General features: G+C 38.4%; 1 protein-coding gene across 12 annotated transcripts in view; it reads right to left on the reverse strand.

The window, feature by feature from the left end:
* The window catches only part of auts2a (activator of transcription and developmental regulator AUTS2 a), a 320347-nt gene extending 308123 nt beyond the window's left edge, over window positions 1–12224 (reverse strand). For 9 of the 12 annotated variants that reach the window (XM_088616426.1, XM_088616432.1, XM_088616431.1 and 6 more), the window contains exons 1-2: window positions 11929–12224; window positions 8632–9389 (exon numbers count right to left, since the gene is read on the reverse strand). In XM_088616426.1, the coding sequence (XP_088472552.1) occupies window positions 8632–8901 (270 nt within the window). In that variant the 5' untranslated portion in view covers window positions 8902–9389; window positions 11929–12224. Of the gene's footprint in view, window positions 1–8631; window positions 9390–9836; window positions 11890–11928 lie in introns of those variants that run through there. The other 3 variants (XM_088616422.1, XM_088616424.1, XM_088616437.1) reach the window with 3 other exon arrangements.
* Window positions 12225–12729: the final 505 nt, after the last annotated feature.

The following is a 12729-nucleotide window of genomic DNA, read 5'->3' on the forward strand; positions in this document are numbered from 1 at the left end:
AAGCAAACTCCTATATGACAAACTGACAAGAGTATACATCAAGTCATACAGAAATGCACAAGACAATGTCTAAATCCAAATGAATTGCTTTTGCTCACTGTAAATGTAACCCCCCCCCCGCATCAGGACTGCTGAGATGCACTCAAGTCCTTTCTATTTACTCATTTATAGTAACGCAGTGCAGCACTGTGACCTTGTTACCTAATTCAGTTCTCCTCCTAATCACATTACTGTAGAACTGCTGTGCAGGGGCCTGACCTGTACTGGAATCAAGCACACAGTTTAATGTGCCAGAATTACCCTTTCATCAGCTGTTTACCACATGTTGATAGAACAGCAAATCTGAACATTTGTTTAGTGCCTGTGGCATTCAAACCCCTCAAAGAGGCCAGCAAGATGTGCATCCTACACAATATGGGATTTGTCCTGTTCTTGTTGTGGTTCAGCACGATAAATATTAATGCAACTCCCATCTAGCACAACTGTCAGTGCTGGGAAGCAAAGCAAGATCTGGAACAAGTTTGAAATATAAAGCCTGCATGATCCCAGTGAAACCAATTTAAACTGTTCATCTTATTTAAAGGCCACGTCAGCCAGTGTTGCAGTGACACAATATTGCATTTAAATAATCTATTTTTTAATTCTACATGTGATGCGAGGATGAGCATAGCATGAGGAAATAGAAATACCATGAAAACACCAGGCAGGATTGTCTGAGGATAAAAAATGCTCTTGTGATCTTGAGTTTTGCATTTAGAACAGGACCACGTTCAGACATTCCCGAATGGAGAATTCACATATGAATACCAGCGTTTGAAAAAACTATCAGACACTTTAAATTGCTTTAACAATGCCCCTCTCCGCTTGTTAGACTGGATATTTTAAAGAAATGGAACAACAAAAATGATGCACGACAGTCCATCACCCTTAAAAGATTAGCCGACATTAAAGCAATGCACGGCAAGAAACCCAGGAATCCGATACGTTCACTACACTACGTACTGTATATTGTTTTCCATGTTTGGAGCCCAAATACAGTAGAAAAAGAAAAAAAAAACATCTCTATTGAAGACAAGCCATGCAATCCAGATATACAAAGATTCTCTTGCAAGTAAGAGCTTCTCATACATCACTCTCAAATCTGCATTAGAAAAAGCAGGAGCGATAATCTTTTAAATACCCAACTTTCCTTTCCTTCTTAAATAACCTATCCCGTTGCAAACAGGCAGGCTCCAAGCTTTTCCTCTGCAAACGTTTTCAGACCTGTACTGCCAAAATTCTAGAGACACTCAAGGTGCTATTCCCCATTTTCATTAAGGTGGCAGACTGCTGCTGCACAGATGAAGTTACTTTATTTTACAACCTTACATGCCCTGTATAATCAGCATTTCGGCCACGCCACAGGCATCAACAAAAGATGAACTTCGCTCCTCAGCGCTTTAAAAACAGACCACTCTCAGTTACGAACCAAGTGCAAGCCCACAAAACCTCAATGAATTTTGTGTGAATATACCAGATTAAAAATACGGCTTACTGTGGGGAGTTAGACTACTGAAACATGAAGAACAAAACAAACGGTAAATCAATCAAGTAAGCAAGGAATCTAGCCCAACAAAGTGATGTCTTTATCGAAGTGCTTGTAGAAAATGCTAATTCAATCAATGGAGTTAGAGGTCACCTGAGAAGAAATTTTCACCTAAATATAGGCTTCCTTTATTTTTGCCCATAATACAATAAATATCCCTAAAATGTTTCACCCAAATGTTTGGATATAGAGTCAGGATATGCAGTGCCCACCATTATTATTGGAACGGTGAAGTAAGAAATTAGTATTTTTATTAATTTAATTAATAAATTAATTTAGTATTAGTATTAGTATTTTTGCTGTACACTCAGATTTTAGATGAAAAGATTAATATGAAGCAAAAGTACACAATATCACCTTTTATTTCTGGGTATTTTTGTGCGCAGATGTTGTATGTTTTTAGAGTAAGGGCATTTTTCTGTTCAATTCCCTCATTTCAGATGAGCATTGGGACAATGGGTTGCCAGGTGTTCCTCGTTGCTCAGGTGGTTCCTGTTGCATTGATTGTGCACACAGAGAAGAACTGTGAAGTGTAGGCTTGGATTTAGCCTTTGCCCTTCCCTTTGGACTCAGCAGGCCTAAACCAACACAAAGACTAAAGTAGTGTCTGTGAAAGAAAAGCAAGCAATTGTGATGGTGAAAGAAAAATAGAATTCAATCAGAAGCATAGCAGAAACTGGGCAAAGCAAAATCATCAAATTGGAATATCTCGAAAAAGAAAGAAAGCCCTGGTGTACTTAGCAATTGACAACGACCAGGTCAGCCGGAAAAAAAAAAACGCAGTTGACGAAAGAAAAATTATCAGGGCTGCAAAGACAAACTCTAAAACAAGTGTCGCTAAAATCGCCAACCAACCTCTACAGTGCACACGATCTACAGCTCACAGAAGACTGAAAAAGGCTACACAGCAAGATGCAAACCACTCATCAGCACCAAAAATAGAAAGGCCAGGTTACAATTTGCTAAAAAGTACATACAGTAGTTGAGCCAGCAGAGTTCTGGAATTAAGTGTTATGGACAGATGACACAAAAATAAAACCCTTCCTAAGTGATGGCAAAATGCATCCAGACTCACTGGCCGGCACTTCATCATGCAGCAAGACAATGACCTTAAACACACTGGCAATGCAACCAAGTAGTTCATCAAGGGACATGAGTGGAAAGTCTTAGACTAGCCAAGTCAATGTCCCAATTTACATCCCATCGAGCATGCACTCACCTGTTGAAAAGGAGACAGAAAATTGCTGCAGAAAAGGCTTGGCAAAGCATCTAAAAAAAACAGACCAGAGAGTTTGGTGACATCGGTGGGTGGCAGGCCAGATGCAATTATTGTGTGCAAAGGATCTGCAAACAAATACTCAGTTTTACACAAAGACTACTTGAATTTACTTTACGTTAATCTGTCCCAGTACTCATGCACACTTAAAGACCTATGCACATATAAGCACTGAAATACCCAAAATAAAACTTGATATTTTGTACTTCTGGCTCATTCATCTTTTCATCTATTGTGTGAGAATACAGCAAAAATAGCAATTCTGATTTCACTGCCCCAATACATATGGAGGGTACTGTACTCGACACACGTGTTTATATATATATAGAAAAATTCACATAAGCCTACATCAGCATCACCAGTCTGACCAGCGATCAGTCTGACCATTTCCCAGCAAGACACATCCCTAAGATGTGTACGTGATTAGAGCATTTTACGTGCTTCCGCAGCAATCCACAGACTAAAATAAAGAGAGGTACCAATGGAGGCTGCCCCTGCACAATGAAGAATGGTGCTAATATTGAGAAGAGAGCCCCCACTCAACAGTGTCACTAGGAGAGGAGTGCCTTACGCACCAGCACGGAGCCCTGCTCAGGAGGCCATTGTGCTAATCCCCTGCCTGCAGCCTGCTTAATGCCGTTGCATGTCCATATGTTTTCAAATACCACCATTTCTGTCAGTGGGCTACAGGAGTGCCTCCTTGAAGTAGGAAATAATATGACAAAACACATCATTGTGAGGGCAATTATGTGCTGCAGTAACCATTTTGCCGAGACTCGTACAAGGCTGTATTTCAGGGATGCCATTTCCAAATCAGCCTCTGCAAACATTTGTCTTTTCCCCATTCAGAGAGACCCAGAGAAGACAGACTGAAGCAATGAAAAATAGCTGGAACCCACAAGATACGTGACATTCAAGACCTAATAAAATGTTTTATTGTAAACCTTCTTAGGCAAACCAATTATATGTAAATAAAAATGTAATCTGCCTCTGTGCTAATACAGTGGCTGGGTTCGCCACTATATCTTTTAATACAAGAACACTGCATTAACAAATGTCTGCGAGACTTAAGTTTTACAAGCTACGGCAAAAACATTAATCCAGTCTCTCTTCCCATTTGCCACTGATGCATTAACATAAATTTTTGTTTGAGAAAATGTAATTCTACATTAAAATACAACCCTCATACTTAATTGTTTTTCAGCATACAGTACATTTTCCAGTCACATGGACACCTCTAAAGAATTAGGATAACTCAATTGGAGTGCATTAGTACCGTATTTGCAACTGTAGCAATCTGTGTTTAAATGAGAAGAACAAAGTATAGTGAAATTAACTCACCGAAAACAGAAATTCCTTTTGGAAAAGAGACAAAAACAAAGAGTTTCACTTTTCACAGCACCTGTGCTTAAATATTTTGAAGCGTACCGAAATGCAAATTCCAAAAAGGCATTATTAAGTGGTTATTCATCAGTTAAACACAACACATTCTTTATTTTGAAATGCCTGTTCTCAGGTGCACTACAGTATTCTTACATTAGTTTTTCACAGGCTAGGTGTAATAAACGCTTTTAATATAAAAAAAATCTGCTTGCAGTATTTCCCTTGAATCTGCTTTTGACAGAAGGATCCTGCCTTCAGTAACAGTATACCTAGTTTACATCTGAGCTCTTTTTGACATTGCTTTTTCAAACCTTATTACAAATCAAATAGATCTTCATCTAAGATAGCACTGTATACACAGTATGTGAGTGTGAGAACACTGTATATTTCAGTGACAAAGTAGTTCATTGTTTTTTTCTCAAAAAACTGTTTTTTTTCTGGGAAAAAATATGAGCATTGCACTCATGTTCACATATTCACTAATTACAGAACACCAGCGAAGATTAATGTGTATCGGTACTGTACAGAAGGCTTTTTCAAGAGACTTCCTCTGATCTCATCTCACTTTAATTAAAAAAAAATCAAATTTAAACTTAAATAGACCTTTTTTCTTTTAAATCAGGCAACATGGAAAACCCAATACAATGGTTGGGAACAGAAAACTGTTAAAAACTGAAAAGAATTAACCACTATTTTTTTAAGTCATGAGTCACCATTATAACATATAAAATTCTCAGACAGTATTGTATTAAAAACAGGTGTCACAATTCCTGGTCTTCTTTGATTGCATTCTATACCACATAGTCCACCTTATAATCAAGTTCAGAAAACAACTCGGTTTAATCACAATGGAAAAAACTGGAAAAAGTTAGGCCAACCTAATGCAGTACCACTGTAACTTTATAAGCCCAGTGCCTTTTAGTACAATGACAAAAGGTGTCATTCTTACTCAACTTAGCCCTTCAATCAAGGTATTAACATAGATATTGTTTAATAAAGCTGCAGGAAACTTATTCAAATCCCAGTACTGGATTATCTTATTATGTCATTAAATACCTACAGCTATGACAGAATGTCAAATTTGATTTGTCAGTCACCAGCCTGATTTATCATATTAATGTATATAATATATCATTTTGTGACAGATGGAAAGGCAGCTAAATTCATATCTTCCATTGCTGCCAGGGCCCGAAACAAATCCAAATGAAGAAATAAATGAATTAATTGCCAGCCAAAAAATAGATTTGTCAAAGTCTACATTTACATATCTGGCAGACGACTTTAATAAACACCTAGCCTGAACAGAAAATGTGCATCAAGATAAGACTTTGAATACGATTAGCAAGAAATCTCATGAAGCGATTCTTCTTCAAACTGAATTTTTATATAGACAGCCATTTTACATTTTAAAACAAGGTACACAATCAATAGCTTCAGCTCCACAATTTCTGCCCTGTGTATAATGTAATCAATCTTTTCCCTACTTTCAATCACCAAATAGTTATGAAACTGTTCTGTGTGCAAAAGCTAAATGACAAAGATTCTAATAACCACATAAAAGTCATTCCGCATGACAAAGGTAATTTACATAACCAAGAATTCAAGATATAAAAGAATATATCTTGATATAAACATGGTATCATCCAAAACTGCTGTGAAGGAGAGATTTTTCTTAATAGCTTAATTAGTTAAATATCTTACAACACAATTGGTCCTGAAAGAGGAATTGTGTCCTAATGAGAAAACCAAATGTACTTTTTCCAGGTTTTAGTGGCAAGTAGCAGAGGAGTAACAATATAAGGCAGAAGTACTTCTGCCTTATATGCAGAAGCACAACAGTTCAACTTTATTGTCTGCTGAATTATCACTGAATATGCATCCTGGTACTTCAGAAATAAGGATTGTCTCCTCTTTTGGTACCACACAAAAAGAAGCTATATATCTGGCCATAGCTAAAACATTTACAGTATTACACTTCTCTACAACACCTGCAAAGCAGGGAGAAGTCTTAAGTGAAAAAAGAGTCTGCAGGGTGGTGCTATGTCTGAATTAAAAAAATTAAGAACAAGGCAGAACAAAAAGCTGTGCTACTTGAACCTGAATTGATTTTGATGGAATGTATAGGTTTCATCCAAATGAGTTTTAAGATAGAAATGAAAAAAACGTACAACAAACACATATGGGAATTACTGTACAGTTTAGATGTTAGACTACTTGAAAGTAATGTGTTTTTAAAACCTTGACAGCCATTGTATTAAGTGTTATTGAATTGAAAAGTGAAGATTGCCCAGGCTGTTATTTAGTGCAGTATTCTGGGATCACAGTTTTAACACAGCTGAGGCTCAATAATTTTGTCATTTTGTAGAGGAATATAATTCACTGCTGCTCAGCCCTTCTGCTTCCAAATATCAGCGTTTAATAAACCCTCTGCTCGTGATAGTTCACTTGTAAAGAATGTCTGCAACTCTGGAAGTGGAACGTTTTGATTTCAATGCACTGAACAGGAACACCTTTGAATTCAGCAATGACTCGAGACAGAAATTCCCTCTCAGATCGAAACCGTCAAGAGTCTGAAAACATTGCTCTGTGGCACATATACAGCTGTAAAAAAAAAAATCAGTTAAAGAAATCCAGTAACACAAACAGACAGTTTCATCACATAACCCTATCTTGTGAATATAAACACCAAACATCCTTGTGAATAATAAATTTCTTCACTGTTGGACAAAATATTTAACAAGGTGTTTATAAACACCTGGATCAGCATACTGCTGCAATTTATACGCATAAAAACAAAGTTTACAAATGAGAGAATGCCATCCTATCTAGCCTGTTTCTTAATTAGTAACTAATTGATCTGTGGATTTCATCCGGCTATTTCTTGAAAAAAGGCATGGGTATCAGCTTCAAAAACATGGCTGTGCGGTTTTTTCTATATCCCCACCGTAATACATGATTAAGAATGATCTTTCCTATTAAATATGATGAACAATGCCAGACCTTGAAAAACACAGTATACTTTAACTATAGTCAAGACTTAAATATGTCATATATTTAGATCCTTAGCAATATCCTGGTCAGGTAAAGAAAAAAAAAACTTCAGAGACTTCCAAGACCACATTACACTCTGATCACATCTTTCATTGCCCAACAATTTAAAAAACAAATGACAACAGGTTCACACTGTTTTGGGAAAATGCATTTTCATCAGAATTCTGTTTGTTACTGTAAATAAATGTTGCTGAGAATCAACCAAACACTTTAATATCAAAAGAAAAACAGAAAAACCATGGGATTATTTTGATGATTGCATCCGCAGGCTAAATCGCAAGCGCTGTAGTTGTGCTAATTTTATGAATGATCTGAATATTTAGTTCTCGATTGCTACTCTGTGGATCAATACCCTAGAGCACCATTTATCGAGCGATCTGAATCACACCAACAACACTTGAGCTTATGGAATGCAGCGCTGTCATTTGAACATTTAGGTCACAGTGTTCCTATCTGACATAATTCTAATATAGTTAGGTTTTAAATGGTTTGTTTCAGCTGGTAAAGACAAGTCAGGCCCAGTTTTCATGCAGGTCAACAACCAGTGTCCAAACATTCACTTTATACAACATTACTGTAATGGGATATTGCTCCAGTTCCCAGACTAGGAAGGCTGTCACTGCATGCTGCCAACAGTACAGTAGCTGTCAATAGTTTTACGACCGCTATGAATTAAACTGTATCAGAGCTGATATGGACCGTTCACACAGTTTGTGAACAACAGGATAAAGAGAAAATGAGGGTAATAAAAAAATATGAGTGCCACATTTACAATTACCCAATGTTTACATAGCATGCCAACTAGAAAACTGATAAAAACCTAACATTTCGATAAAAGCCATAAAAGCACAGAGTAAAGAAAGTTATTAAGCTCTGATCGCAACTGTCAGAATAATATTTCTGTGTTGTGCTCTATGGAGATACTGTATCAGTTCAGCATACTTGTTTTAATTTATCTCCAACAAGAAATGTAAATCTATCATTATGACTGTAATTATCAGAATCACACTAAATCCCATTGAAAAAAAGAACTTACTGAAATCTGCTTTTTGTCTCAACATTCATTGGCCTGTAGCACACGCCAGGTGGACAATACATTGATAAATGCCAGGCGACGTGTGTAATGCTAATAAGTTTATTGAAGTAGTGTCTCATTAGGAAAAGACGACAGAATTTTGCTCTCCAATCCAAAACTGTCAACTAACTGATATACTGCTGCTCTGAAGGATAAAAATCTGCAACTATGACTCTTAATTCAACAATAAGAGGTATATATAATGGCTCACTGCATTCAAACTCCAGAAAAGCGTTATTAATAACAGCCATTTAGTCTTACCTCTAAAGCCTCCAGGGTAACAAAGCTGGCTATAGAAAACCCATCTATGATGTCTTCCTCAGCTGAGGAAGACTCTTTTCTTTTCCTTCTTGGAGGCCTGGGACGCGACGACGAAGGGTTCCTTCCCGCCTCCCTCTCAGATTCGGAAGAAGAGTGTGGGACAGCGGCCCTGACATGGTTGTTCCTTATTCCTTTAGACCTCCTTTCCCTGTCCCTTTCTGACCTCGACCTCCTCTTTTTCCGGAGCCCACAAGCCCGTGGGCCATCCATTGCCCAGATGAGGACCACAAAGACGTCCCCCCCCCCCGGCTGGCTTCAACTCTGTCAAGCGCCTAAGCTGCTCCAATTCCAACAGACAACACTCAGAAGGGTCACTCCTGTAACACCGCCAAAGGAGCTGCTGGACACTGTTAGCTGCTACAAAGAAAATCCCCAAGGAAGCAGACGACCATCAGAAAAGCCGACAGAAGCCAAAGCAGGAGTCTCTCCTCAAGAACGTCTCAAAGTGGAAGCTTCACGACAGAATCCATTTGTGGGGTTGACAAGCAACATCCAGCCAGTTCGGAAACAATGAGTTATAACTTTCCAGTGGAAGCTGTCGGACACAATCAAGAAAGATCTCAGCTCCAACAACACACGTATTTAATTGCAATGAGATGCCGCCCGTCACTGGGTATTTTCCATCAAGGTGTGGCGACGGTAAAGATGCATAGTGGCCTTCACAGAATCCACACTTCTTAAGTGTAGACTGCTCCTTCCTAGAAATAAAAACAAAATAAAAAGCATACGTTTGGAACATGTTCTCCAGTTAACAACTGAAGAATCTATTACAATCCCCCTGGCCTTTTTGCCTGTCCTTACAGAATGTTGTACCAAAGTAATTATCAATTTTAATCACGAGTTAATGTTTCATTACAGCACTCTTACAACTAACTTTTTATCCCTTTTATAATGCATAATCATTATCCCCTTTGCAGCACTCATTACATTTTCAAAGAGTTCCTTCTGCACAATTTTACACAGCATTTTTACCCCACTTCTTAATGTATTCTTTTCAAATGTTTCAAGAGAGTTTTGTAACTTTAAAGGACTTCCAAGTCTCTTTTCTTCTCACACTCTCCAGCCACATACAGTACTTCCAACATTTTTACCATTCACACCCAACTTTTTCCCCCAACAGACGCTTTGTCCCTTTCTACACCTACCTGCTCGTCAGTATCTGATAAACCAACCTGGTGACATTTTTGTCACATCCCTGTCTTTAAATGTAAAGTCTATTAGCCTTGTCTTGTCTGTACCTTTAAATAGTCCTGAGAGAGCAACCTGTCCCTCAAACGAGTGACTAAGGAAGTGACCCACTTTCTGAAACCTTCATCCTATCCACTATAAAAGACGTCTACACACACAGAATTCATTTTTAAACATTTGTACTACATCAATATTAGCCCAAACGCCTAAGTATACTCAAATACTATTTTCTGTAATCCCTGAAAGATTACAAGAAACTGGTCTTATATTTTCACTGGATATTTTAAATTGCTTAATTACAAATCATGTCTGGTCCTCAAGGTAACTTTCAAATTAGATGCTTAAAAAACTATTTACCACTCTCCACAGTGACAAAAACGTGTCAATACAGAGCATATAATGCAAATAAATTGTACAATTCATAAAGATGGTAAAAGTTTTCTTTCCTGAGACTTAACCATTCTACAAATCTACAAAACACAAGATGCATCAAGAAAAGGGGAAAAAAAAAAACATTTTTCCCTGATGGACTACATTGCATATTTCAAAACAGATCAGTCCCAGATTATTCATTTACAAATTCCTGGTGCCACAGCTGGAATTTAACATTTACACTATTCTTTTGGTTGACATCCCTTCCACCTCTTCAAATCCTCAAGTCTGCAGTAGCTAATGGGTCAGTTCTAGAGTACCGTCCACTACTGTCCTTTTACGGAAGCGGTCCGTGGTATCATTTTGGTCAGAATGTCCACAGGATGTTCTTCCACTCTATGGTTATTTCATTTTCCATACTGGAATCCACAAGAGACCCCTGAACACAGCTTTGTCACCACTCTCCCCATGTGTGCCCCGGGCAGTTCTAATGCACTCAGCACAAACTGTGAGCACTTTGCGCCAAGAAAGAAATCTTCCAATATCTTTGCAGGTGGACAGTAGCAAAATCCAATGCAAGAGCCTTGGCAAACGCATTCACTAGGTGTTCTTCTTCCTTTCCGTGACATTTTTCAAAGGTTTTCGTCTTGCAGTGATCTTCTCTCAGATGTACCAGCTCAAGCACTAAATCCCTCTTTTAAAAATAAAATAAAAAGGAAACATACTGCAGTTACAGAATGTTTTTTTTAACTCTACTGCTACTTTTTACATTGTGACAGCTAAGACTTAAATTCAACTCTACATTATAATAAAAACAACCTTGTATCTCTCCAGGTCAGTTTCTTTAAATGTAACCAGTCTAACAAGTGTTATTATTTATTTATGATATCAGGCTTCCTCAGTTGGTTATATTTACATTCCTTCGTGTTATCAGAATGCATTCTGGTATTTCATTTCACGACTGGTTCATTCACAGAAAACTTCTCTCATTCGCAGTTTCTGCGGACTTGCCCACGTCCTGCACCGAAAAGACTTTCTTTCCACTCCTCACGTCACGCTCGTCATTCTTCACATAAGAAGGAAGGTCAAAAAGAAAGCATGAGGCTTGCCCTTCATTGCCAGGGGGTCTCCAGGAAGAGGGTAGCACCTTTTCAAAGCGCCCCTTAAGATTTCTGACACAGTACTGCATATGTCACAACCTTAAACGGTCTCTTCAAACTTTACACCATACCCATTGCTATGCAAGGCGAAGACCCGCTGCCAATTAAAAGTAAACAGTTTTTTTCCCGGAGCAAATATTATAAACCTGCACCTACTGCATGCGCTTGCAGACTGGGCACTTTTAGCTACCATATGCATTTTATTACCCCTTTCAGAACCTATTAATCTCTGCTCTCGCCCGTGTCTGCTCCAAATGAGTTTAGCCTGCCATACAACACCCCGCTTTCCTATGTCCAATGTCTGTCCCCAAGAGTCACCTCTTTGAACCTGATGCCCCTATCCGAATATGCCTCCCTGATACCACACAAGCACAATCACTCTGGCAAATCTTTTTTTCCCCCCTTCGCCCTTCTTTCTTCCCCTCCGTCTTGCTCTCCCACTCCCTCTCTCTGTCTCTCCCTCTCTCTGAGTGTTCAGTCCTTTTTGTCTGCCTCTCTGTCAGTAAACCTCACGCACCGTGGCCAGTCCAGCCCACAACAGCAACTGGCACCCGCCTCCTATTCCAGCTCGCTTTATTTCCACAAACACACAAAGCAGGGCTTTTTTTCCTCCAAGACACGTCATGCAAAACGGAGAAATGCAAACCCTTGCAAGTGGAAAAAATTCCGGCCAAGTCGCACACATTCGGAAAGGAATGCTTTTTAAAAAAAAATAGAAAAGAAAAAAGAAAAAAAATTCAACAAACAAATATATCCTGCAAGGAAGCTAAGGCGCTCTTCTCTCCCAGTCCCTGCTTCACAATCCCAGAGTAAAGACCAGGCGCATTGATACAGCTATGCCGCAGTGCCGCTTCACAGGGCTATGAGCTTCCTCAGCACAAATAGTGCTGCCTAGAGAAGTCAGCGTCTGAAGCCCGTGGGTATGAAGGTTAATTTGTCGGGCGTTTGATGTTCTTTTACTTTCATCGCTATATTGTAATTAATTATACCGATGGCGCAAAATGTTTGCTACTTGGCAAAACTGTTGCTGCATACATTTGCTCTATGTGATAACTTTTCTTGGACGAATTAGTTTGCTTTATTTTGTAATAAGAGAAATAATACTTTGGGGATCTTACGGGTGTGTTTACTCAACTATCTAGTGTATCTATATATATTTTGGAACAACAATAAACAAATTAAGACAAATTAAGAGAATGCAAAGTAACCATTGCCTAAGCATTTCTAACTTTATTTTTGGTGAGCGTTTTAGCTAATATTTAATTCTTTATTTTACCTCTTGCTTTCAAGATCAGAAATGTTTGTATCAATCTCCCCT

Source organism: Lepisosteus platostomus, chromosome 22 (genome assembly GCF_059453375.1).
Source record: "Lepisosteus platostomus isolate fLepPlt1 chromosome 22, fLepPlt1.hap1, whole genome shotgun sequence".
In the NCBI taxonomy this organism is placed as follows: domain Eukaryota; kingdom Metazoa; phylum Chordata; class Actinopteri; order Semionotiformes; family Lepisosteidae; genus Lepisosteus; species Lepisosteus platostomus.